Genomic DNA, 21,461 nt, shown 5'->3' with positions numbered 1-21,461 from the left:
TCTTTTCCTATTTTAGATAGATTCTTTCTTACTGAGTTTAGTTATTAGTCATGTAATTACAGTTTACCCTTTTATGAAGAATGATGGAAAATGTACATCAGCCTTCTGCAAGTGAACTATCATTAGGTTTTTCTTTTCCTTCCAGATTTGTTTTCTTGCTATCTCTTATATCCATTGCTTTTTGCAGTTAAATTTGTGCTTTATCCTTTATGACTTGGTTTCAGCATCTACTACTATTTTTTCATACTTGTCCTTAGGAGTTTGACCTGGTTTCCACTTTCTGTACATTTCCTTCTTGTGTTTCAGGTCACTGAAGACTGTGCTGCTTAGCCAAGTAGCCAAGTTCGTCTCTGACTATACTTCCTATCCTCCCACTGTGTAGGATTGCTTGTGTTTGTACCCTAAACATAGTTTCTTTAAGGACGTGCCAACTCTACTGAATTCCTTCTGCTTTAGCCATGTTTCCCATGAGAACTTACCTTCCAGTTCCCAGAGTTTATTGGAGTCTTCTTGTATAGAGTTCATTTGGTTTGAGTTGATCTTGCATCTTGTTCTCCATCTAAAAATAATGCATATTATCATGGCACAATTACTCTCAACCGAATTACCTTTGCCCTCATATTCCTGACCATCCCCTTTCTGGGTTGCTTAGCAGACAGCCTCTTGGCAGGCTGCTCTTGAGGCACTTGGCAGTCTCTAACAGCTGCTGTAGACCCTGCACGGGGAGTGGTCAAATGCTGCTCGTTATACCTAGAGACAGACACAGCACAGTGCTTTGTAATGTGCAACTGGAGATGCTCACCTAAACATTCTCAGGGAAACACGGGCAACGTTTAGTGGGGCATTTAACAGAGACAAATACTATGTGCAGAAAGTGTTTCAAATGCTTTCCTGTGAAAGAATCTGTGTGGATACAGAAGCACTTTGCCCAGCCTTAAAGATCAGGTAAGGAGAACACAAAATCTTTCCCCTATTTCCTTTCCATCCCTAGGCATAAAATTAAAATGACATGTCTCTCTGGACTGACATTTCTTTGTCTGAATCTTTGTTGTTTGTTTAGCATCACTCAGAGGCATGGGAAATCTCCACTGAGGCTGTCTGATTGGTGAGTAAAATTGGATTGTTAGTAGCTTTTCATGTCACCATGATTTTGTAAGTGTAGGCAAATCTCTGCAAAGAGAGATTTTTTTTTTCAGAGTTGGTTGGGTTTTCTATTTGTTTATATATTTAGAAATTGACATCAAATATTTTAAGGCATAAACTGAGACATTGTTTAGCTTTTGAAATCACACTGTGATGAATCTACAGAGGATTTTTTGGCAGCCTATTACTCACTGCTGCGGCTTTCCTCAGTTAAGAAGTTGATGCTACAGGGATTCTGGTGCCTGAAATGAAATGACAATGGCTTTCATTCACTTTCTGACTTTATAAGGGTGGTATGTATCTTGACTCTTCTAATTTCAATACAGTTTACATCTACATAGGATTTTGTCAAATAACCAGCATTTCAGTAGAATTTTTTCAGGCTAGATATCTGCTTCAGGATATTTTTTCAATCCCTTTGAGAAAAAATAATTTATTGGTTTTTATACAGGAAATCTGTGCTCTTTTTTCTTCTCTTAAATGATTCCAGTAACCTTTTCTCTAAGAAGTTCAAGTACATTGCAGATTTTGAAATAGGCATTTCAAAAATGAGGTTAAGAGTTTCCTTTTGTACATTCTCAGTGGAACCTCTTCTGCACAGGAGAGTAAACAATCTGCTTTAAAGAACAAGTACAAGAAAGATTTCTAGGGAGAAATTGTTGGGGATTGCTGGCAAAATAGATTCAAGGAACAAAATCAGCAGGAAAATGTGTCTTGATGACTAGTGTGAAAATTGACGTGGGAGGGAAAGAAAAGGAAAATGTGTCAGTTTAGCTTGGGAGATACTAAAATAACTGTAGAAGCTGAAGTGTTGAGCCTGGAACTAGCTGAGAACAGAACTGAGAGTGAGAAGCAGTGAGGCTGTGTGGGAATCTTGGAAGTAGAAGGAAAGACAATTCTGACGAGCTGGGCTTGGAAGTGTGGTTGTTGGAGGGGGGGCTGTGAGGCTGACTGAGGAGACAAAGGGAGGAGCCTGGCAAAGGGAGCCAGCAAAGAGCTGACTTGTGCATGAGGAAGGCTGAACAGCAGAATCGGGGTGAGATCTGATGGGTGTTTGGGAAGCTGGAAAACAGGATTTGCTGGGCGAGCTGCCTGGGGACGATATGAGGAAGGCTTTTGGAGGTGAGAATTTGCTGGAGATTGGGTTAAAGTTTTGCCTGAGGAGTAGAAGAAGGGACTGGGAAAGATGGAGTCACACCTGGGATAGGGGGTAAGGGAAAAGCTCTGGTGCCCATGCAAATATGTGTTGAGCAGGAGTGTTGGAGTGCTGCTGGACAGTGGAGCGCAAAGAGTGGGGGTACCAGGAGAGGAAGAGTCTGGGCAGGCCATGCTAATGCTGGGAGCATGGGCAGCAGGGACAAGCTGTGCTATGGACCATTTTCCTTCAGTGCCAGGAATGGCATCCCGCATGGCCAAGTCTCACTGTTTTGTTGCTGCCAGCAGGTAAAGCTGGTGAGTTTGGGACTTGTCACTGTTGATGCCGGCTTTGTTTAGAAGATAGCCATCTGCTGCCACTGTTGGTTATTCCATTAGAGTGAGTATCATAAGACTGGTCAAGGAAGATGATTCAACCCTGACAATGATTTTTGTGCATGTTGTTGTGATACTTCATGAATACTTTTTTGAGTACCTTTTTAACACCCGATTTTTAAAGAAACAAAATACTCCACACAACTTGACATGTTTGGGTCACAGGATGAACATGTTCTTGAGACATTCAAGAGCTGTCCAGTAAGATCCCTACTATCTATGCCAGATGAAGGAAGGCATGCAGTGAACCAGGCAAGAGTTTTTAAGGAGAGTTTATGTTCTTTGTCTTCTATGATAATTCCATATGGTGTGGGGAACCCACCTTTTCAGACACTTATTGACTGACTATTCTCCATTTTCTGGATACTTGAACCAATTCTGGAAAGCAGAATTGCAGATTTTTCATGCATTTGTATCTGCAACTGAATGCAGAAGACTATTTTGAGTGTACTGTAATATCAAATGCTCTGAAATGTCAAGTCTTTCATTTCAAGACTGTTCTGCCAAAAGCCAGCAGACACTTCATTTTATGCTCTCTATGATTTAATTCTTCACTTTAATCCTACTGTCTCCAAACTTCTTAATTTTTGATACTGTAAGTGTCATAGTATGCTATAAAAACATGTTTCATAGAAACAGACTTTAAACATAACATTTCTGCTGAACAGCTTGCCCTGCAACACAGAAGAGAGCAGAAGGGAAAGAAAGAATAAACACAGTTTGTCAGTAAGTGTCAGGATGTTTCAGGCAAAGAGGTTATTTCTGTAAAAGGGCAGACACCAAATCACTGGTGGTAGGACTTGTACGTGATTCTTGTAAGGGAGTCTTTGAAGGAGTATAAAAAAGAAAGAGTTGGGGGTAATGAGAGTAGAGGTATGGTTTCAGACAAAATTAGTTTTGGATCCTGAAATTAAGGTTCAAAATCTAGACTAGAATGACAGGAGAAGCTGGAGGAGATAGGAGGAAAAAGGAAACCATTTAAGCAGAAATGCTTTGTATTCACTGGAGTGTAAAGAGGGAGAGGTCATAGCTGTCATCAATTATGCTTAAGGGGTACAAGGGATGGGGACACAAGGGTATAACAAGGTGAACAGCAAACAGGAGTTTGCCTGGGAGTGGTGTGCTAAGTAACTAGGACTTCTACAAACAGTTTTGACTGTGCTATTTGGTGTGCAGTGGCAGGAATAAATGAATCAAGCTTGCACAGGGAGGCGAAAAGCAGGAGGGGTCAACAAGGATCTAGGTCTGAGACAAGGCAGGTAGACCTGAATGGCAAGGAAAATGCTGCTATTACTGACATTAACTGAGAAGAGAAACATGAGCACACTAAGACATATGCAAAGGCAGAGAGTTAGTTATACATGTGACAAAGCAGAGGGATTTTGTGAGGGCCATCTCCTATGAAACAAGTTTGGGAGGAGATCATTCATTGCCACCCTGGCCAGGGTGCATTGTTCTAAACTTTTCTTCCGTGCTTTCTTTTTCTTCCTTTTTCCTTCTTTCCAAGTTTTTTTGGCTTATCTAGATTCCATAAAAGAAAGCAGTGAAGTTTGTTCTCCTGTGACTGGTTTTGCAGGATTTAAATAGCAGTTGACAAGTGCATGGAATTTTGAATTAAGTGTTTAGCTAAAAAGGCCCCACAGCCCATTACCAGATGTCAGGCACCAAAAGCAGTAACAGGGCACTGCCCAGTCCCCTGGGGCTACCCCCCACTGCCCACAGCCCAGGACCCCATGTCAGCCTCCTGAGGCCACCAGTCCCTGCCCCCGTGATGCTGCAGCAGAGCTGGTATCCAGCTTCCCAGGTTCCAGCCAAGCTGGGCCCAGCCACGAGCCGGGTCTTCTCACTGAACCTATCGCCTCATAGAAAATCAAAATTCCATGGCCTTTCTGGCTGCAGTTCCAGGAAGGAAAAGAAATACAATTTTGATCACATACTAAGGGCTGGGTTCCAGTGCAAGAGTGACTGCAGTGCATATAGTCTCATTCCTTTTTAAACATCTGTGGTATTTTATTGGATAATTAGCATACTGCTTTCTATACTAATTTCTTTGAATTTGTTCTTCTTCATCTTCACTGAATTGTACTTTGTGTCTTTTTCAGTCCAGTTCTCAACCTCCCTTTACCAAAACTTAGAGCGTGCTACAGAACCTTTGTATTTCCCTTGGCCCCCAGCTCTACCACTTTTCTTTGGGTTTCTGCTTCCTGCCTCTCTCTGGGAGCTTTTCTGTCAGACTCGCTGCTGCCTTTCCCCATGAACTCTTTTTTTTTTTTCTCTTCACTTTGGTCCTTTTCATCCCCAAATTGGCTCTTCCTTTCACTTGCTCTTTTGTGGATTGGCTGGTAACAGTTTTAGCACACTGGCATCATAACCGGTGTTGGCATCCCTGAAAGGGAAAACTTTTAGGAGTGATTTTAGGTGAAAAATATAATTGCTCTGTAGGTGCTTCATAAACTTAATCCATAAGCAGGGACAGCAGAGGAGAAAGCAGGAATTGTTTCTTTGTTATCAAGGGCTAATGATAGCAGGGGCTACCAATATGATGTATCAGAAAGTAAAACTGAGCTTTTAATACTGCATGAGACATGATAGATAACAAAAAACTTTGGAAGGTAAAACAAGGAGATGACATGGAATTAAGTAGAGAAAGAAAAGCTAAAAGGCAGGCGTAAGAAGTGGTGTAATGAGAATAATAAGCAGATTAATGATGGCAGCAAGGAAGGTATCACTACAGTTGCTGAGACCAGAAAGAAGTCTGATGCAGTAATGGAGGGCTGGGGTGACCACAGAACAAGAATTTTAGATTGTGCCTGTAATGGAAATTGTTGCTTTGTGCCATCTCAGTGCTGTGTTGTTCTGTAGGACACCCTTGTCAGCCTTTTCCTCAGCAGCTTCCAGTCTAGCCCATATGTTGTCTCCCCACTGAGCTTCTACCCATTCTCACCTAACACCATTCAACCCTTGCTGCAAATGAGACCATGTCAAATGCTCTCTCTTATTGGCAAAATGACCCAGATCAGACACTTTTTTTAGCCCTTGGCTGTCTATAACTTGCATGAGTTTCCTAATCCATTACTGATTTTCCACTTCATGGACAGGCCAGCCTGGCTGCTAAGGCTCCACTTCCTGGGGTCTTTCTCCCTCCTGTCTACCCATCACAAACTACAGAAGCAAAGGTGCTGCAGATTTGGTTGAACAAGGGTCTTGCTCTTGCAATTCACTCTGATAGAACAGCACATGCAGAACTGCACCCAGAGCTTGGTTTTTTTGTCCAGGCTGTTCTTGGGGGCTTTCTATCCATCATCCCCTCCTCACCTTCTATGTACTCGGGCACATATCAGTATGTATGTATTTGCAGGTGTCTTTTTGAAGGGATTAACAGGGCTTAAGTACAGAATGGGGTTCAGCAATTGAGAATGTTATCTGTTTTCACAGATTTTTCCCTACTTTCCACTGAGCTGCTGTACTGGTACTTTGTTTTACTTCTGGCTTCAAATTTATCAGGAACACAAATAAATATTGTTATAATTTCATTCTTTTAGTCTGGAAAGTTCCACTTATCAAGTGGGTGCAGAGGATCACTCCACATGCTCAGGTCTGACCAAGGTCTGTCTGCGAAAAACTAGCTTGAGACACGCCTTTGTAAGTTTATTATCAGAAGACTTTAAATCATTATCAGCCTACTTAGTTAGTTTACTTGGAGCAAATAATATGCCAGTGCAACTGATATTAATGTGTTTTGGAACTGTTCGTGTATATGTATATATATGTACATACGTGTGTGTACATGTGTTTCTGTACTTGGGTAATAGGTGCTGCACAAAAAAACTTAACATTATTCAACATTTCCAGCCATAGTACCTCTTCTTGTTTATGAAAGTATAAAAATATTTTAAAGTGTTTTTTTGCTAAATTTCTTTAAATACTGAAGATTTTTCAATTGCAATGGTTCAGAAGCTCCAGGAGAAGGATTAGGGAATGCTATGTTATGAATCATTGTTTCAGCAGTTAAAGGACAGAACAGTGTACAGGTGATACCTATGCAAGGCAATGCAATCCATTCCTTTGGTGCCTGTTCTGGAAATAAATCTGCATGGCAGGAGGAAGAACTTCAGTCTGAGTGTGGATGTGTTACGTCGTGTACTCATGTGACTATTATTAAAACATCTTTGAGTATTTCCTAATTGAAAGAGTACTAGAGACTTTCTATCAGACCTTGTTTTGGTCAGGGGGAAAGGAACTCATTATAAACCCAAAGCTGGTGGTTGGGTAAATGTGAGTTGTTGTGGTGTAGCTACAAATGCTCAGTTAAAGTACAGACCACTAATAGATATAGGAGAAGGTTGCAGAGGGTCTAGTATCCCAAAACGTAAAGCAAGCATAAGACAAATGAACCAAGAAAGAGAAATTTAACAGAAAAAAATATCCAATAACTCCAGCATATGACAATTTTTTGATGCCCCTGGAAAAGCACAATACAGAGATAGAGAGTTCTTCTGGGTCAAACAGTCTTATCTGCCATGCAGGGGATCTGCAAGTAGGTTGCCAGCCACCATACCCAGTGTATCATGTAGTGTATCCATACCCAGTGTACCGTGTAGAAAAGGGAGATTTTGAAAGTAATTAAAAGCAAACAATTGTCAGAAATTTCTTGAAGTAAACAGAAGGATGGGAAGAACATTTTATGGTCAGAAAATTTGGCAACAAAAATATGAACAACATGATTGCTTTGTTACTTGCAGTGTGTTTATCAGGAAGAAAAGAATCTTTAAAATGGAATTGTAAAGGGCCTTGGTGGAATTAAGCAGTGCAAAGAAGGCTTGAATTCAGTAAATATTTTTAATTTTATGATGGTTTCAGGCCTTTTTGCCATTTTGCATGCACATGAGATGATTTACATTGCTTTCTCCAGTAATCTATTCCCCATTTGTTACCACTCTTGGCTTCAACAATTGTTCTGGTTGTTCTCATATAGAAACTTTGGACTATGTTATAGGAAACACATGTCACCAGACTGACTGACTATTTTTGCTTGGCTCTGGTTGATTAAGGCAATAGCATTGATGTAGTGGATTTAGAACTGTATAAAGCATTTGACATGACAGCATGTTTTGGCTTAGGAGCTTGAAAGACATCAGAACAGCTGGACACACACTGAAGAAATCAAACACTAATTAACTGACAGGCCTCAAAAAATCTCCTGATAGCAATCCTTCTGAAAGACTCTTGCAAGAAAGGATTCTATGAGGATAATTCTTGCTGCCTGGCTTAATTTTTAGTAATGACCAAAAAAGAGTCAGAAAATTATTTTGGATGTAATTTGCAGAATCCAGTAAGACATGCAGATATTAAAATATCAAGCCATAGCTATGTATAGTTGATTTATAATGATGTGATCTGAAGGAAAAACCAACAGTGCAGTGTAATAGGCTGTTACCTGGAAGATTTTATGCTTCATTAAAAATTAAAAACCAAAAATCCACCTCCTCCTCCCCCTCTGCTTCCCCCACCATGTACAACATGAACAGTGCAGATGAATGCCTTATATTGAATTTTTAGGATCTTCTTTTTGGGAATATGTAAGGTCCAAAGAGATACTTAGATCCCTGTCTCCCTGTTTCCTGTTTTGTTACTTTTCAGTAGCAAAAGTTTCTGCTTTTTTTGTTTCATGAGTTTTATGATGCTGTCTTTCCATCCTGCCTGGGAGAGCCTATACTGCTGCCCTTTGGTTACAGCTGAAATAGTCTATTCAGTATGAACTTGTTGTATTAATAGACTCACCACTCCTTTACTGAGGAATTCCTTGTAGTTACCTAAAATCACACTTAATTCAAGGTAGGATGAGGGAAAATGCAAAGAGAAGTATTAACTCATTACATCTTAAATAGCAAACACAATTACAAGTAAATGGAAAAGCCATAATAAATATAAGGAAAGGTTAATCTGATTTACTGACACTGACACCTTCTGACAAAGGTGCTTTTAATTTTGAATATTTTCCCTTCTTTTTAACTTGTCCCTCTTTGACAAAATTGCTCTCAGAATTTTCTTTCCTCCTCTTCCTCAGGTTTCCCTTAGGTGATTTTCATCAGTGGAAACATTGCATTACACAGAACTCTGTACTGGGGTCTCGCATCTGAAAATATCTTCTGAAGAAGGCTTTGGACTTCACCTTAAGGTAGCTTCATGTCATGCTGACCTCACTCATTGAGGGCAGTGTTAACTCTTACTGCCAGTCTGTTCTGTGAAGTTTTCTAAGGAGTCCAGAAAGGGTTCACCTGTCATCTTGGAGCTTGTTCTATCCCTTCTTGTGGTCTGATTGTTCTCCTGAATTTAATTAAAGATTCTTTTGCTTCCACAAATATGCGTAAGTCTTAGAAGAGGAGTTGTCTCCTGTGTTTAACTAGCTCCTAAACAGCTTCTTTCCCCCAAGGAAGCAAGTCTCTTCTATTTCTCTGTGAAAATTGAACTCATTGACATGTTTCCATATGAAATATGTCTTATAGCAGACCTTATATTCTCTAGTGGTAGTGTAATTATTAAATATGCATGATACAAGTATCTAAATAGGGTAAAATTCATCCAGTTCATTTTCTGATTCCTGAGACAGGTATGATAACATTACTTCTCTGAAGTGACAGCATTTAAAGTGAATGAAGCCCAACATATTTCTTCTAGGCATACTCTAACACGGAGTCCTTGTACAGAATTATTTAGAATCATATTGATTTTAATTACTACACAGTGTAAAATTGTGTCTTCAAACTGCTTCTGACAAAGAATAAAGAGGGAACACTAAATCTTGGCCCTCATGAGATCAATGAACAACGTGACTGACTTTAGCTGGCCTTGAAAATGGCCTCTGATGCATTAGGACTTAAGGATCACATCATGAAATGAGAATTGATGTACATTGAAGGAAAGGTTAAAGGCAGATCTTCCCATAACCTTTCCTGTAGCCTTTACAATGATTTTATACAGCCAAGAAAATGAAAAAAGTATAGGCTAAATGCCATTGTATCTAAGAAGGCTGCATTAATTTGAATGAGTATTGTAACATTTTATTGTAAATACAAGTAAATTTTTAATACAGAGATCGTGAACAGTGTCCCTCTCCATTCCCCAGATCATACCTATGCTAAGAGAGATTAAATTGTCAGTAATGCTGTTAACTCTATGATTCTGCAGATATTCCAGTAAAAGTGTGTGATATCAAAATCACATACCAGCCCTGAAAGGAGGAACCCTTGTGCTCAAGTACAGTTTCAGCAATGTAACTGGTACTGCTTCCACTGCTGTCTCAGAACACACCAGAAACCAGAAGTGGTTTCTTGCAAAAACAAAACAAAATAAGAAAAATTGAAGAAAAAAATGGTGTCCTAAAGGAACCCAGGCAATGATGTGTTTATTGCCAGCAGGTTCAGGATGAAAACTTGAGACGTGGGAAAGGAAGACAGTGCTGTTTGACTTTTTTGATTGTGTGGACTTTATGGAACAGAAAGAGAATGCCACGTTTGCCAGTAGTTATTGTTTTGCATTTTATTTTGCAAATTCCAATAAAAGCATGCTGATGAAGAGCTCTCTACCAGGGGAAACAGAGTAAGATTGCGCAGAGAATTTAGATAGGTCTCTCTCCATGATATGCAAGGAAACAATGAGTGAGCACAAGAGAGAAAATGTGTTTTGTTGGACTGCCTTCTTTCCTTCTGTCTGGGAACATGGAACGACTTCTTTTCTGTTGTTTACTGCTTTCTACATTTCTTATCATACTGAACCAATTTGGTGCTCTTCTGCTGCAGCAGCAATGGCAGCAAACATATATACCATACAGGGTCTTTGGAGAGGGACAATGGGAGAATTCAAGTCAGTGGTGTGGATTCTCTGCAGGAATAGGGAAGAATTTCTCCTGCAATGATTTATTTGTCCAAAGTACAAAGCTTCAGGGCAATAAATGGAAATAAATTCATCCTGAATCTGTCCTGGTCTTTGTGGATACACCTGTTTCAGGTTATAGAGATCTTTGCGTTCTGAGATCCTAAAGATTATTTAAAAATACAACTTTGTAATCCTAAATGAAGTTATTGTTCCCCAACAGCTTTAAAAGACAAGGGAGGAGTATTTGCTCATAAGCAGTTCATTGTTCTGAAAAAAAGGAGGAATTTTGGAAGACTTCAAAATGGACATATTATTTATTTGTTTGGTTTAACAGTATAATTGTGGTGAGTTTTTTCCATAAGAGAATTTTTACTTATTAGCAAAACCTATTTTATAGGGCTTGAAAAGTCTTTCTGCTGTCCTAAATTCTGTAGGAGATATACATTTTAACTTTGTTATATCAGTCATACAAAATCTAACCTGAATCATCTTTCCTTGTTGACAGAAAGATTTCCACTTTAGAGACCACATCACTTTCCTTCCTCTGTGAATAACATGAACCAGAAGGTGTTAGTTTTCCTTCTCCCAAATTTTGTATTTGGGATATTTCTTTTTGGGTTTTTCTGTAGGAGACAAAAAAACCTAACAGGTGAGTAAAGAAATTACTAACAAGATTTAATGTTTTATAGAAAGAGAGACACCTTTTGAAAATGTGTTAGAAAGTAACTATGGAGTCCAAGATAAAAACAATACTGTGAAAATATCCAAGGCCTAGTCACTTGTCACTGTGGTAGTGTGTGTGGTAGTGTCTCAGCAATATATGAGAGGAGAGCACTACAAAAACATGATGTTGGAACACCAAACTTGCTTAGACTAATACTGCTAACATATTGAAAGTTTTCATTTTAATAAATGTTTCACTAGGGAGGGTAGTTTATTGCATGTTTGCCATAGTCTAGTCTGGTTACAGTAAAAAAATATTATTTTAGTATCTTCATTAGATTTTGTATGCAGGGTGATAAATCGAGTGCTATGATTGTCACAGATAAACAGATTTATACAAGCCTATTTCACTGAAATGGTTTAGATTTCTTCCTTGGTTACAGATGCTTTTCCCAATCCTACTGAAAATTGGCTGGCAATTCAAAACGGTCGGAAAAACACACTGGCTTCTGTCTGCCTGAAGAATAACCTTAATAAACCAAGAAGCAAATTGGATTCTCATGTTGCAAACCAGCTCTTTGTGGAGCACAAGCATAAATTTATCTACTGTGAGGTGCCTAAGGTAGGCTGCTCCAACTGGAAGAGAACTATTTTTCTTCTTCAATCAGACTTGAATGCAGAAGCTTCTGAAATTGAGCATGACAACATCCACCATACCTCACTAATCAAAAGGTTGGTGTCTTACCCTCCTGCTTTACAAAAGGAATTTCTAAGCAATTACACCAAAGTGATGTTCACCAGACATCCCTTGGAACGGCTGGTTTCAGCTTACAGAGACAAACTCCTGCACTCTGAACCATTCTACAGTACCACTATTGCTAATGAGATTAGGGCAATGTTCAGGAAAAATAAAAATTCTCCTGAAAAAGTGAGTTTCCAGGAGTTTGTCAACTTCATTATAGCAAAACCACCACATACTCTTGACATTCACTGGAAACCAATGTTTCTGCTCTGCGATCCTTGCAACATTCACTATGATATTGTGGGTAAGTATGAAAGTCTTGGGTTGGACTCCGAGCATGTTCTGAAGGTCATTGGTGCACCAGAGAGCCTGCAATACCCCAGCTTGAAGCGGTACGGCTCAGAGAAACGAACTGATGGTGATATCACCTTAGAGTACCTCAGGCAACTGACCTCAGAACAAATTGAGAAGATTAAAAAATTGTACGAAATGGATTTTTTTTTGTTCAACTACACTATGAAATATGAGGATTATTTTTCCCTGAATGACTAATGTAGGTTAAACAAAGAACAGTTTCCTTTGTACAAAATAGGTGGAACTTGTCCTCACAGGTGCTTGATAGCTGGGCTGGTGACTGCTGCTGAGGTTATCCTGGAGTTTGTAGATATGGTTTATCATTCTAAGGACTCTTATAAAAAATCCCTGCCATGATCTCTTGTACCATGCAGACCTTTACCTATTAAAGTTATTGTCTTCCTATTGATCTTTAACAGCATATGTTTGTTTCATGAAAACTGTTCATAAATGATAGATTTTGTTCCATTGGTAAGAGACATGAGAAGGATGAAGAATGTTGTATTTCACAATGAATATTTTAGAACACCATTTTTCGGCTATTTTTAATTAGAAAATTACATAAGAAGCAATAAATAATCTCCTTGAGAGTTAAACCACTCTGTCTGCAAAAGCCTTGATCATAAATGCTGTAGGAAAGGAGCAAATAATTTCAGATGCTTGAAGCTGCATTACAGAGAACTTAATGCCAGGATATCTTCCTGTCTAGCAGTGCTCTGTTCACAGCCCATCAGCCTCATTCCTCAAGCAGCACAGTTGTCAGCATTATAGCTCTTAAAAATCTTCTGATAAGCAGATCTGGCATTCATGGTGACCTTACAAACTCTTTTCACCAGTTCTGTAAGCATTTTAGCAGAAAGTCTGAAAAATGCATTGTGGTTTTTTAGAGAAGTAATTAGAGGTACCTTCTAAACTGATCAACTGGGGTGGTGCATGATCTAAAATCTCAGCGGAAAGGTGATTCTTATTTATTCTCCAAAAGCACTTAACACCCAGTCAATGGACAGGCCAGTCAGTGCAGTGGGGAATCCATGAGCCCCTGGGACTTCCCTGAGCATGGCACTTGGGAGGAGCTGGGTAACCTTAGATAATACATTTGTTCTACTTGTTGTTTTCTCACATTACAGGAGAATGAGTGCAAATACATTGTGAAGTTATGGTGAGAGAAACAAGGAAACACGTGGGAGAAGCAACTCAAACCATTACCCTCTTATATTCCTAGGTGACATTGGTTTTAGATCGCTGAGGGGTCTATAATTGCTATTATATTAAGCATGAGATTTATCTCCTTTTGAAATAAAATTTATTGTCTAGTCAAATTCAAATATTAATTTGTGACCATATTAATTGTAACAAGTTTTAGCAACTAATTGTGACTATTGGCACCACCTTTAGGGGATGTCGGTCTCTCAAATGCACCTAGTTCCTCTCAGCTAAATCTGCAAATGCATAATAGCTGTCAGACTAGTCTTGGACCCAAAGCTGGCTCTCAGCTTCTCATCACACAGAAAAGGACAGATACAAAATAAGTTAATCACAGAGTAGTCACCAATCTGTACAGCCTTTGCTGCCAGCAGCATGGGCAAAGGAGAGGGAAAAGGAGACTCTGAAAAATTGACACAATGGGGTTTAAGTTATGAGGGTTTGGTGGAGCCCTTGCAGTGCAGAAAGTGGTTTGCAGGAATTATTTGTTCCAGTGGAAAGGTGCAGTGATATATGACATCAGTTGGAGACAGTGATCAGGCCACAGTGACAGGAGAAGGCCCAGAAAGAAAAGCTTTCTATCCCCCTTGACAGCAGATTGTACACAAGCCAGGACTAGCATTCAGTACATCTGGCAGGTCTTCCCTGGCTGACTATTTCATAAATGGGGCAGCTTTGGCACAAGGGGAGATTCAAAGTGAGAAGACTAAGCAAGAACAGCAAAACAATTTGGGAAAAAAAAAAAAAAAAAGGTTATGATTTGTATTTCTGGATCTTTCCCTCGCCACCACCATATTTGGTGTCTCCATAACCCTACTATCCCCCAATACTGGGTTGTTCACGCCACCGTGGCATTTCTGTAGTTCATGTAGGTTTTTCTTTTTCTTTACTTGTTAGTTTTCTTTAGTCAGAGGAAGCAGGAAATTACTCCCATCAAAGTTAAGGCTATGCAGAAGGATGCAGTCTCTCCTGAATCAGAGCTACATGCTTCTCCTACATTCTTTGACAGATCATGCAGAAGTAGAGGGGAATAAGTTTTGCTTCATAACTCACTTCTACATGAGAGATCCCTCCAGAGCTATGTCTGAAGCTGTAAGGATATCTAAAAATACATGGGTACTCTGGCACCCTCATCCAGCCTAGGAAAGCTCTGAAGAAATGATACTGAAAGAGTTTTATACACGTCTTTGCTGGTGTCAGTGTTAACACCCCCCTCCAGTTTCTTGCTGTTAGATGTGAGTGGCTTTCTATTCTTATTTCCTCTTTCACAGGTTCACATATTGTTCCTACAATGGTTGCAGAAAAATGATGGCTAATTCATTCATCACAAGCATTAGTGAGTAGCAGAAGGGTATCTATTAAAGCAGAAAAATCTCTGTAATCACAGCAGACTTTGAGTTTTGCTATTTGCCTATAGGGAACTGTAAGAAACACATTGCCTCAGATCACTGGCTGCTGTAATGCTGTTTTGCTGGTGTGGGTCTGAAAAAAAAAAAGCTGCAGAGGACATATGTGTGCATGCGTGCCCCATATAACAACAGGTGTACTCTCTTTCCTACAAATGCACTGTCCAGAACAAAGCTCTAAGCTGAGCTGGGCTCCCTCCTGACTTTTGCCCAGAGAATAACCCTCAGTGGAGCTTCTTTCCTTTGGATGCTAACCCTTGGTGATGTGTTCCTGGGAGGAAAATGGATTCTTGCATTTGGGAGCAAGGGTGGAGGCAGTGTGGTGAGGCTTAGGCCCTGGGGAGAATTTGAATGGGGAGGGAATGGCATAATTCATCTTCTGATTTATTGTTATATGCCTGCAATATAATAATTGCAATGTTCATTTCTGATTTCCTTAATAAACTGTAGAGAGTTAACACATTAATCTATTTGTTCATCCTTCTCAATCTGTTTGAAAAACAAACCTACCTCAAAGTTGTTCTATCAAATCAAAACAAAGGCTGCATGCTATTTGGCAACAATGAATCCAAAGCTGCTTGCCTCTGCTTTGATACATTAATACATCTGACTTATATAAATTTTAAAGAATTGAAAGAATTAGCAAATACTAATGCATGTTCCAGTTCGGAGAAAAAATGCAAATAAGCGGTAAAAAAGGAAGAGAAAGAAAAAAAATCTTGCAAAGCCAAATTTGCTTCTTTCCCACAAATCTATCTATCAGCAGTGAGAAAATAAGATACTTTTCCCACTCTCATGGAAGTCCTCACACATGCTTTCAGGATAGGTATCCACAAACCTGACATCACACTTTCTTCATAGAAGTATAACAGATCTAACTGATGATCCTTGTCTGTCAGCAATGGAGACCATGTCACCAGTTGTTCCTTGAAGAAGATGCTTCCTCCACTTTAAAAACAATTATTCTGCCTGCAAGCAGTCCTAATTTTTCACACAGTTTTGTACTTGAGTCTTAACAGGTGAACTGTGATTAGTGGTTTCTTACTCAGAGAACTTCAAAGAGCAGGACAATTATGAACAGAATAAAAGGTGTGAGAATGAAACTTCAAATGTTTGCTGTTCCACAGAAGTGTCTCTGACTAACGGGAAGAAGAGGAAACACCACCCATGCAAGTAATCGCACGTCAGACCAACTGCAGTATTCACTGATCACTGCTACAAGGTGATTCCATTTCTGTGTTTAGAGTGTTAATAAGTGAAAAGCTTTTAGCTCAATGATAGCCAGTTTTTTTGGCTTGTCTTTCATAGAAGTAGAAAAAGAAAATGAAACAGGAAAAAAAAAGGCACCAACACTCCACGATCCTGCCTTTGGCCTGATATGATTTCTCTCTGTCACAGCAGTTCTTACCTCCCTTCCTTCCAGAATTATAATTTAGGACATACTTTAATATAAAACTAAAAGTTATTGGATTGGGTGACATATATAAATCAATGTAAACCAAATAAAATCAAATCAGGCAGAGAATTTACCTGATAGAAAAGTCTGAAATTTCAGGAACTTCCTCTTGCAAGTTCTGAACAGGTATCAAATGTACATAGGGGGGCAATTACAATGCTGCTTCTAGTAAGAACTATTTTTATAGAAAAAGCTCAAGTGATGATAACTCTCAGTCAGTATACTGAGGTTGAAATTCCAAATGAATCAGCAGAGCAAAAATTAATGATGCATAACAGGATCAAGTCTGTGAAAAGGAAATGGCTCCACACTGTTTCAGCACTCCCCATATACACCTCACCTTTGCTCACCACTACAAAAATACTTCCTTTACATATTCAGGACGCTTATTATGCCTTATTTTGGAGATGTACGAAAGCTTAGCAAGATGAAAAGGTTTTCTCAAAAAGTCCCATTCCCCATAACCCTGTTAACAAGATTATGCAGCATTTGTGGAGTCCCACCAAAGGTGCAAAAATCCAGCCACAAGTGGGGCTCAGAGCAGAACTTATCATGAGTACCCAAATGTAGGTAGGCATACTCCAGTTTATATTTCTAATTCTGTAGCAGAACTAGGGGGAAAGATCTTTATGTACAAATCTATGACTAATATCCTGACTCTTACCTCTCTTGATTGCATTGTCCTCCATTTTTTCCCCAGATCCCTTCTTCAGTATTTACCTGAGCTGCATGTATGGACTCCTGCTGAGTTCCCACAGCTGGGGGTCTCCAAACAGGTGCTACAGATGCTGACTTACTCAGGCACAGTTGTTGTCAGGTGAACGTTGCTGGATGTATTGCAACTATTTTCACAAGGGTTTTTGTTTGAGAAAGTTCTTCAAGAACCTGCTCCACCAGTGGGATATTACCTACTACAAGCTGGGATGTAAACATAAAGTGAAGGATGTTTTGAAGGCATTCCACCCTCTTAAAAATAAGCTCATCTTCTATTCAGATAGGTTTAGTGGTTAAGGAAGAAAGCTCTTTTGGGGATTTACATCAGGTTTCAGAGGCCTCTGTTAATTATAAACCAAAAGTGCCAGGAAACCCTCTCTCATGAGGGGCCATCATTCTCTGCAGGGTTAAGTTTTGTTTACCCTCAGAGATCTGTTAAGATTGGTCCTTAGGGATGCCTGCATGGCAAAAAAGCCCCTTAAGGTTTTTAATTTGAAATAAGCATTAACTTGAAATAAGACAAATTTAAGAGAGAATCCACCTGACATTAAACAATTGATTTTAGGTCCATCCTATCTCAGAAAGACAGCACAGGTAAGAAACAAACACAGGGAAAAAGCAAACAAATTAATATAAGCAGATTATTATCCTGATGATAACTTCTGGCTAGGAAATTTAACTAAGGAGCCTGCCCACGCCAGCTGCTGCCTGCAACTGGCCAACAAAGCTCTTTGTCAAACAGCTTAGCAAGCCAATTTTTCAGGCTTTGCACACTGACAATGTTTCATTTCTGTTCATCTGTGCTGCCCTCTTTTGAATTCTCTACAGTTCCACGTGTTTTCCAGCTCTCCTGGAGCACCCAAAGCTGGATGCAAACCTGGGACTTTACAAATGCCACATAGATTGAAAGTATGAACCAAGGTATGTCACATATTATTAAGTTCCCATTTGTACTCTCAGTTCAGTACAACCCTTGCCAACTCTTGTAGGAACAAATCACTTATTGTGATTTAAAAACTGAACCATGATACTCCATGAAAAACATCCCAGGACTTGAGATGTGTATTCTAATCTAAGATCTTGAACCTGGACTGCTCAAAATCCCTAGCCTCATAAGTACAGACTTTTGGACGTTTGGGTTTGTTTCTGTTTCGTTTTATTTCCCTATTGACAGTTAGGATTCTTGGAAATCAGGCACTGAAGCACCCGAAGTCTTTGGAGCAAGTATTCAGTTATCATCCGCGTCCACATGGGGCCATCTGGTGGCGAAAAGGGCTCGGCAAGGGAGGCTCGCCCGGGCAGAGGTCCTGGATGGGAGTTATGTTTCAATTCTACATTTTTTTTCCCTGAAGCCGTGTATCTCAAGACTCTCACGCCTGTTCTTTCTCTCCCTCTTCTTCTCTTCCCTTCTCTTTCTGATTATCTTCCTCTTTCCCTGGACAAAAATTTAGTTTCAATTTTCCACTAGTGGCTTTCTTGTCCCAGTAGTTTTTTTACAGGTTCACCACAAGCTTTCCTACCTAACTTGCTGGGTGGTGAGGACTGACCAGCTGCTGACACTGGAAGTTACACTGTGCTGTCCCAGAAAGAATTTCTTGTTTCTGTACTGCACTTAGCTCCTTCCATGGTGAAAGCCTACCTTTGTAAAAAAATGTTCTGGCTTGCAACTGGGCAGGAAAATATGGCATTATGGATTTGATTTATAATTAAGCTCTAACTGAACTTTATGGTTCCATTTTATATAAAACTATTTGGAAAGGCATTTTCTTTTGCGTGCTGTGATTCAACACTGTCATTTTTTCAGGAAGATATTTATCCATTCAGTCTCTCTGAATATCTTTTTATGAGTTTTAGCCTCATTTGACAACCTGAAAAACAGGTATGGCATATGGTTATATGTGAATATGTAACCTGTCATTAGGCATTTTCTGTATAAAGTGCAACTCAATACCTCCATTATTAATTTCAGCCAAAGTTCTGCTGAACATGATGAAAGCTGAAATAATATTGTTTTCCAGGAATCCATATGCATGTGTATCAAAGTGAAAATGTTTTCATGACAGTTACAGAAAACTGCCTATGAGAGAAATGCAATTTCTAGAATGAAAATGAAATCCAGCAAACAAACAGCAATCAGTGCCCCTGTATAATCTCAACCCAGTCTTTCCATTTCTAAAGGTGCTTATGCTCTCAGAGGCAATTTCTCAAGCTCTTTGGCAAGAACCTTGGTAACATTATAAGATAAATAGGAGTCATTATTACTCCAACTGATATTCAGAAAAAAAAAAACCCTACAAAAATATTAGCTTCCAGTTAGTAAATATTGTAACTAATAGCCACACTTGTCTGCTTCGTAAAGCAAAACCCAAAAATTGTTTCCTCAGCTTGATAACAACCCCATTAGGGAAGCAGAAGTCTTCTGCTTGCGTTTTCAAAGAGGATGTATGTTTCTCTTTGCTTCCTGTCTAGTCATCAGGCAACCTTGCCAAATTGTACTTACCTGAGACAATGATGCATGAATAAAGCACGTCTGACAATTTTTCTTCATTTTGCTGTATTTTTTTCCTTGATGTTAAATGCTATGTTAATATATTTTATGCCAGTAAAAGCATGGAATATTTTTCCCTGGTACTTTTGCAGGGCTACTTTGTTTATCACTGTTGACAAATTGTGCTACTAGTCCCATGGAAAAGACAAAACAGTGGAAAACACCTAGAGTTCAGGAGGCTGGAGGAATGCTTGGTTGCTGTGCTACTTACTCTATCAGAGGAATTAGAATAATTTGGTGAAAGATTGGCTACCCCTGACTCATGGTTATGCAGCTCCTTACAAGGAAGAATGGTTGGTTTATTTGTCTTGTTGTCAGCGTCTTTTTTCTAGCAATCTGCTCACATGGAAAGAGAAACAGATGGAAACCCAATCTAATGATCTACAATCCCAGTTTAGTTACTGAAGAGAACTCTGTGTGCTCTTAGCAATGGTGGAAGCAGCAGAGACAAAGACACCTCCTGGCCAGCTCCCCCCAGTTTACATACGGGGTATGATGTTCTATGGGATGGAGTATCCCTTTGGCCCTTTCAGCTCAGCTGTCCTGGCTTTGTTTCCCCCTGCCCGGCTGTTTGTGCTCCTCCTCACTGGGAGAGCCTGGGAAACTGAGAAACCCTTGGTTAGGGTAAGCACTACTCAGCAACAGCCAAAACAACAGCGTGCTGTCAACATTATTCTCATACTGAATCCAAAACTCAGCACTGTACTAGTTACTAGGAAGAAAACGAGCTCTATTCCAGCCCAAACCAGGACACTGTTTAAAAACCTTATCAGACATTTTGTAAAGGCATTACTCGTGACAGTAGTGTTGGAGATTTCAACACGATGACAAAATATGGGTTCTCTGTTTTGAAGACAGAACTACAAACAGAACAGAGTACAAACTCAGGTTTGTAGGTTTTGTGCTGGTTTTAAACTCTGCTGTGGTACCAATGTCACAGTTACAGCGTCTGGCAGTAGCGAGGCGAGCTCTCGGCAACCCGCACCGAGGGCCGGGGCTCAGGCCCGGCGGAGGCGGTGCCGGAGTGGCCGCGGCGGTGGCCCGGGGCCCGGGGCCCTGAGCTGTCCGCGGTGCTGAACGGGCCCGGCACGGCCGCTGCGCTACCGGCGAGGCCGGGCACCTGCCTCTCTGCCTATACTTCATTTCTTCTGCTTTTGGTGGGATTTCATAGGCCACTCTTTTCCCTGACACGTTTATGATCGACTGAAGGAAGTCATTATGGCATACACTCCTTTGCAACACTCTCTGCCTGAAAAATTTCCAATGCCTATAGTGAAAAACTCCTTGAAGACAGTGACAACATGGACATACTTACATTAGTGCAAAATGGGTTCCTATGACTTCAAATGAAGAAAGTACTTCTCCCAGGCAAATAAACATAAAGCATGCAATATTTGATTTTCTGAAACAGAAATGTCAAAAACCCCAGAGAAAAAGTTTCCTGGGTATTTTTTTCAAATTATTTTACTTTTTCTTCTCTCTTGCATTACTATTTTTATTCTATATTTGAGTTGATTCCAGAGACAAACAGTCAAGTCTTGTGAATAAAAGTCTCTGCCAAGTTCTGTGTCATACTGTGGTCCAGTCCACAAAGCTGGCCAAATGTGTGTGCCAACAGGTGCTGGGAATACAGAGGAAAAAGTGAGCTTTGTAAGAGACATATTGGAACTATTTTGGAGATAGGTCATGCCAAAGAGAACCATTTATATCCTAAAAAAACCTCTACAAACCATTTGGAGTCATTTTGCACAAGCACAATCCAGACCCTTACATTAAAACAAAGCTGTTTGCTTGTTGCTTAGTAGTTACTGCTGCTTAGATTTTTTT

General features: G+C 39.8%; 1 protein-coding gene across 7 annotated transcripts in view; it reads left to right on the top strand.

The window, feature by feature from the left end:
• Positions 1-12,716, top strand: part of LOC128808352 (carbohydrate sulfotransferase 9-like) — a 28,461-nt gene extending 15,745 nt beyond the window's left edge. For 4 of the 7 annotated variants that reach the window (XM_053979336.1, XM_053979337.1, XM_053979339.1 and 1 more), the window contains 4 exons: positions 1,061-1,105; positions 8,741-8,851; positions 11,054-11,197; positions 11,655-12,716. In XM_053979336.1, coding sequence (XP_053835311.1) covers positions 11,104-11,197; positions 11,655-12,505 — 945 coding nt within the window. In that variant the 5' untranslated portion in view covers positions 1,061-1,105; positions 8,741-8,851; positions 11,054-11,103 and the 3' untranslated portion in view covers positions 12,506-12,716. Of the gene's footprint in view, positions 1-778; positions 946-1,060; positions 1,106-2,190; positions 2,266-8,740; positions 8,852-10,768; positions 10,893-11,053; positions 11,198-11,654 lie in introns of those variants that run through there. The other 3 variants (XM_053979341.1, XM_053979338.1, XM_053979342.1) reach the window with 3 other exon arrangements.
• The last annotated feature ends 8,745 nt before the right edge of the window (positions 12,717-21,461 follow it).

Source organism: Vidua macroura, chromosome 6 (genome assembly GCF_024509145.1).
Source record: "Vidua macroura isolate BioBank_ID:100142 chromosome 6, ASM2450914v1, whole genome shotgun sequence".
NCBI lineage: Eukaryota > Metazoa > Chordata > Aves > Passeriformes > Viduidae > Vidua > Vidua macroura.
Note: the sequence above shows the minus strand (reverse complement) of the source record. Positions and strands in the feature narration are given on the sequence as shown.